Genomic DNA, 6,631 nt, shown 5'->3' on the forward strand with positions numbered 1-6,631 from the left:
GCACCACGTTGTAACCGGGTTATAGAAGATGTTTTCTCTTGGTCCTCCGGTTCTATTTGAATCTGGTTGTAACCGGAGTAAGCGTCAAGAAAACTAACCATTTCATGTCTCGCCGTCGCATCAATCATTCGATCAATGTGAAGCAAAGGAAAAGAATCCTTCGGGCATGCTTCATTTAAATCTTTGTAATCTACACACATTCTGAATTTATTTCCTTTCTTAGGCACAACTACTACGTTAGCTAACCAATCCGATTACTTGACCTCCTGGATGGAACCTATTTTTAAAAGTTTGGTTACCTCTTCCTTGACAAACTTATGCTTAACTTCAGCCATCGGTGTTCTTTTCTGCTTCACCGGGGGGAAGTTGGATCTAGACTTTGTTTGTGAGTCGTCACCTCCGATGGGACACCTTTCATGTCTAAATGGGACCATGCAAAATAGTCGGCGTTAGCTTGAAGAAATTCAATTAATTTACGCCTAAGCTCCGGGTTTAACCCCGTGCCCAGGTATATCTTTCTGTCCCGCCGATGTATGAATAAGATGACTTGCTCTAATTCTTCCTTGGTTGATTTGGTGGCATCCGAATCATCTGGAAGCACGAATGATCCGGGAACCCCGAAATCCTCTTCCTCGATGTTCATCGATCCTTTCTCTCTCTTTGTACCAATTGTGTCCGAGTCCTGTGGTTGCTATTTGACTGACTTGTCAACATCATTCAACAATGGTGCCTTTGGTATGTGAGCTGTTTCTTCAACTGCGAAAATTTCCCTTGCCGCCGGCTGTTCCCCATGAACCGTCTTTACCTCCTCCGGGATTGGGAATTTTAACATTTGGTGCAGCGTCGAAGGCACCGCCCTCATGTCATGCACCCACGATCTAACTAACAACGCATTATACCACATTTCTCCTTCAATGACGTAAAACTTCATATGTTGAACCATCCTGGCGGTATTCACTGGTAGGGTAATTGCTCTTTTTGTAGCTTTGCATGCCATATTGAGTCCATTAAGGACCTGGATTGCCAGCACGATCTTATCTAATAGTCCCTGTTGTTCCACCACTTTACAACGAATAATGTAGGCTGAACTACCTGGATCAATCAAAATACATTTAATCTATGATTTACTAATAAGGATAGAGATTACCAATGCATCATTATGGGGTTGCATGATGCCCTCTGCATCTTCATCACTGAAAGAAATGGATCCCTCTGGTACGTAGCCCCGAGTTCTTTTTTCACGAGTGATTGAGACTTTTGTTCTCTTCATCATCGGACCCCGGGGAGTTTCAGCCCCACCGATGATCATGTTGATCACGGCTCCACTAGCTCAACTTGCTTGTTTGTATCTCTATTTCTGTAATTCCCTTTAGCCCGATCGCTTGGAAACTCGCGCAAGTGTTCGTTTTTCAGTAGTCGGGCCACTTCGTCTCTCAGCTGCCGACAGTCCTCTATTCTATTGCTGTGAGTACCATGGTACTCGCATATCACATTCGGATCCCTTTGGGAAGGATCGAACCGAAGCGGCCTTGGCCACCTCTCATCTTTAATATGGCCAATAGCCGAGACGATGCCAGCAACATCCACATTGAAATTGTACTCGGACAACTCTGGGCTTTCTCCGCTGGTAGATGACCCGCTGGTGTCACTTCTAAATTTTAACCCTCGGCTTCCCGAACTGTGCTCATTACGCCTGTCATTCCTGATCAAGTGATGACTAGGACCATTTCTTCCCCTGTCCGACCTGAAGCTCGACCTCTCAGGAGGCCTATACGGTTGGTATCTATCCTTGGATGACTTTGGCTCTGTATCTATCACCATTTTTGACCTATCTGCATTTTTACCTCAGTTTGCCATTCCCGGTGGTATCACTGCCTCGTATTCTAACAGGTTCTCCTTCAGTTTAAATGAAGCAGCAGAGCACCGGGGGTTAAGGCCTTTGGTGAAGACTTGGGATGCCCATTCTTCTGGAACCGGGGGTAACAGTATCTGTTCCTTATGGAACCTCGACACAAACTCTCAGAGCAACTCATTGTTCTTTTGGGCGATCCTGAATATGTCCGCCTTCCTTGCTTGAACCTTCTGAGCTCCAGCATGAGCCTTTATAAAAATATCTTCAAGCATTTCGAACGAGCTAATAGAATGTTCAGGAAGCATATCATACCATGTCATTGCCCCTTTGGACAGTGTCTCGCTGAATTTCTTCAGCATCCCCGACTCTATTTTATCCTCCTCAAGATCATTGCCTTTTATAGCACAGGCGAAGGAAGTCACGTGCTCTTGTGGATTCGTCGTTCCGTCGTACTTAGGAATGTTCGGCATCTTAAACCTCTTCAGGATTAACTTCGGGGCTGCACTCGGGCGATAACACCTTTGACAGTATTGTTTGGAGTCCGGTCCTTTCAAAATCGATGGAGCCCCAGGAATCTGTTCCACTCGAGAATTATACATTTCCACCATTTTCTCATTTGTATCGATCCGTTTGGCCAACGCCTCAAGCATCTTTATGACCTCGGTCAACCCGCCAGAACTCGATCCGTTGCCATTGTCAGCCACCAGATATTCCTCTTGGGCCAGTCCACTGGCTCAGTTTGGTTCCTTGGCATTAACTCCACTGACCTTCTTTTAGAGTTGAGCAATATCCGTCCACTGTTCCTGCAACATTTCAAATATCAAGCGTAATTCAATTTCTTCTCCTACATCACCCAATGTCTTTCGCACAGATGCCCGAGGTGAAATCACAAGGTTATTGCTGCTGAACGGGTCAACAGGCTAGTTTCCGTTTATGTTCTAGTCGACAGTGTCATTTGTATTGGCAACATTTGGACCAACGGGGTGAACCCCATTTGGATCTTAGGGAAAATTGTTGATCGGTACCCCGTTGTTGTTGTTTTCGCCGTGGTGACCTGGTTCATCATTAATGTTCAAATGAATCGACTGGCTGTTGTTCGACATTTCGAGGTTAACTTGAAATCACAAATCTCAATAGAACAAGTGAAAGTAGGGTTGCAAACAAATCACCACTATTATCCTTAGCCCCACGATGGGCGCCAAACTATTTACCCCTAAAAAAGGTAACAATTAAATTTATACGCGGTTTTATTCATTGTTAACGAATCAGTTGCAAGTAATGAATAAGAATTGAAATAGCTTGTGAATTTTGATCTTCCACCGTGAATTTCCCTGTGCCAAGCTCTCTTACCTCTTGACCGGACCGACTAGTATATTGCTTAAAACTTTGAATAATGAATGTTACAGAGTTTGTGTGCCAGAAAGTAGAATATTTTTCACTAATGAGGCTTCACCCTATTTATATTACAAAAGCAAAACCCTAATTCTCCCCTAAACAAGGTAAAAAATCTATTTACTGCAGCTGGCGGCGCCAACGATCCGAACATACGGGATGGCGGGATTCGCAGCGAGAAATCCGCCCCGTCGCGAATTTCTCGTGTTGACGCTAATTGGTGTCTCCTCGGCTACAACGGATGGCGGATTTGGTGGCGAGAAACCCGGCCTGTCATGGATTTCTCATATCGAGGCTAACTGGCTCCATCTCGACTTCAGTGTCACTTCGTCTAAATGGGCAAACGACCCCTTGGACATTAATTCATCCGAACCACCAAAATCAATCCAATGTGACATCTCTCGGTGTTTATAAATTACTCTGACCCCTCGTGACACTTTACACCATTTTTTACCGTATACAATATCATAAGGACAAACAATAGGAGACACAATGACATATTGATACTCATTAAAAAGATCATGGATAAAATTCCTGTAAATGCAAAAAAGGTTAAAAAGATTATATGGAACATCTATACTATAAAAGTAGTTAAGAGCCCCAAGTATTTAATTTGAATTGATCATCCAAAAAAGTATATAAGGTAGAAATCTCAACTAAATCATCACCAGTGAGGATTATCTCATCTGCATAAATAAAAAGAAGTACAATGGATGAGACAAATGTTACGATAAAAAGATAATTATCAATGATTGTAACCTTTGGAATATAAGGCCTGATACAGTTTGTCATACCACTGCTTAGACGGTTGTCTTAGATCATATAATAACTTCTTGAGCTTGCAAACCAAAGAAGAGAATAAAGAGCCAAAAAATCAATTGACAAATAACTGGTAGTTAATTTCATGCAGACCTGTTCATCTAAGTCACCATGCAAAAAAACATAGTTGACATCAAGTTAGGAAAGGAACCAATTGATTTGAAGGCAAGGTCTAGAAAGAATTTAACAATAGAAACGTTGATCGTAGGAGAAAATATTTTAGTAAGCCCACATCTTCAACTTGTGTCTCTCCCCTAACGACCAATTTAGTTTGTGCCTCTCACTACTCTCATCAACCTTGTATCTAACTTTGTAAATCCACTTACAATCAATAGGTCTCTTTCCGTAAGGAAACTCAATAATCTGCCATGTTTATTGGCTTCAAATGCCTCTGATTTCTTCCTCATATTCCCTTGCCGAATTGCAGGAGAGTTTTCATGATAGTAAGAATGAGGTTGAAGTACAACAACTGTTGACACCTAATTTTTGACCTCCCATAATTTGTTTTAATTACCCAGAGTCCTTGAATATTAAACGGAGTGAAATATGTATTTTTTGAGAAGTCAAAACGATTTTATAAAATTATTTAGATAACGTTTTACCATTGTTATTTAGTAAAACAATTTCAATAATATAATAAATCATTTAGAAATTAATTTACATATTTTTTGCAACAATTATGATATATTTTCTAAATTTAACCAAGGGAATAATTTAAAATAATTACTTATTTAATTGTTTAGATTATCATAAATTAATTAGCAAGTATTTTACTCAGTTGATTCAAAGAATTTGATTAATTAAATGAATTAATCATTTTACCCCTCAATTCTTAGTTTTGCATATTCAATTTATTAGAATTTATCATAATTAATTGAGTGTTTAATTGTGATTAATTCGATAAAATTGTTTATTATGTAATTAATAGTGGCTACAATTGAAATGATCAATTATTGTTTAATTCTGGCCCTAATTGAAAAGCCAATTCGATGGTTCAAGTCAATTAAGGTCATTATTCCAAAAATAGCCTCTTAATTGTTTGATTAGCTTAATTGTGACTTTATTTTAAAGGCCAAATCCATTGGTTTGATTAATTGAGGTCATTTTTGCAAATTTTACTTTAAGTTTTCTAATTGGACCAAATAAGGCCATAATTGGAGTTATCTAGTCTTAGATTAAAACAATTAAGGTCATATTTGCAAATTTAAGCCCCCTTGCACAATCAGCTATGTTTATTATTTTGATTTAATTGGTTAATTAGTCATGTTTGGCCATAACTAGGGAATTTAAATTAATTGAAACACTTAAATTAGGGCCGTGTTTAAATAGTGTCAAGTTCTTTCTATATATATACGGATGTATACACAGATATACATGTGTATACATGTATATCGTGTATATACAAGGCTAACCCTCCTTTTCTCTTAAGTTGCCCGAGCTCAGGCCCAAGGGACCGAGACTCTGCCCAAATCTTCCTGTAAAGGGGTAATACCCCTAGCATGTTCCTCACTTCTAACCAAACAAACCTCAGCATGTAAAGGGTTTCCTCTTGAGGAAAACCCTAATCGCCGCTAGGTCATGGGGTTTCTCTCTCTTTGAAGTTTGTCGGAAAAGGTAATCTTGTAGTGTACAATCACTTTTGCAGAGATTGTACACCCCATTGAAGCAAGCATTTAATGCTCAACATCTCTCTCCACTCCCAATCAACAAAATAAGGTATTTGCTTCCTCCTTTTTGTGCTTTTTCTGTGTATTCAATGGTCATACGTTGAATTTCTTTAATGGTTTTTTTTTTTTTTGAATCTATGAATTTCATTGGTTCATAAGGAACCAGTTGGATCGAGCCGTTAAGGTCGAATCTGACCCTTCGTTTATAGGTTTGTTAAAACCCTAGCCGTTGATACTAAGATTGAGACCTGATTCTCATTTTTCTGGGATTGTACCACATCGATTCAAAGTCTAGGGTTTGGATTTTTGGGGTTATATATAATGAACGCCCAATCCCTCATTTACAGACGCCGAATATCACAAAAAGATATTCATAAAAAAACTCAAAATACTTAAGTTTTAGGCACTTTTCTTTAAAACTTTAATAGTTTGAGTTACGTTTAAAAAATTTAAGTATTTTTTGTGTCTTGTGTACTTGTGTGGGTTTTGTGACTGAGTTCGAGGTGAAGGAGATTAGGATCTCCCAAGTTCGAGTATCGACAAGTGGATGCACTCAAGAAAGGTAATTTTCTCTCCCTTGCGGTTCATTTTTATGCTTTAAACTGTGGCTATGTGAGTTTATTTTTCTGTAGTATAGTTTAGTTAAACTAGTTTTTGGTATATTTTATTGTAGTTCTATGACTGTTTAGTGTATTGATCATGTTGCTTGATGGTTATTAGTTTATACTAGCTATAAAAGCCTGCTTTTGTATCTGATTTAATGCTCATGCTTAGTATTTAGTCTATACATTTAGTTCAGTCTAATTATGTGATTAGCATGCCTATTATTCAAGTTCTAGGTCAGATATGTGTTTGCTTATGAGCATCCTATATTAAGCTAGTACTGTTAGTCTTAAAATTA

General features: G+C 39.0%; 1 protein-coding gene across 1 annotated transcript; it reads right to left on the reverse strand.

The window, feature by feature from the left end:
* Positions 1–691: 691 nt before the first annotated feature.
* Positions 692–1,309, reverse strand: LOC132054284 (uncharacterized). The gene is made up of 2 exons (XM_059446326.1): positions 1,148–1,309; positions 692–1,048 (listed from the first exon to the last, which is right to left on the reverse strand). The coding sequence occupies exons 1-2, from the start codon at positions 1,307–1,309 to the stop codon at positions 692–694; spliced, it is 519 nt and encodes a 172-aa protein (XP_059302309.1).
* Positions 1,310–6,631: the final 5,322 nt, after the last annotated feature.

This window comes from Lycium ferocissimum, chromosome 4 (assembly GCF_029784015.1).
Source record: "Lycium ferocissimum isolate CSIRO_LF1 chromosome 4, AGI_CSIRO_Lferr_CH_V1, whole genome shotgun sequence".
Taxonomy (NCBI): Eukaryota; Viridiplantae; Streptophyta; class Magnoliopsida; order Solanales; family Solanaceae; genus Lycium; species Lycium ferocissimum.

Coding starts and splice junctions, on each gene's coding strand:
- LOC132054284 (XM_059446326.1), bottom strand. CDS start 1,309: ATGATCATCGGTGGGGCTGAAACTCCCCGGGGTCCGATGATGAAGAGA. Junction 1,049..1,147: donor AACCCCATAATGATGCATTG/GTAATCTCTATC, acceptor GTGGAACAACAG/GGACTATTAGATAAGATCGT.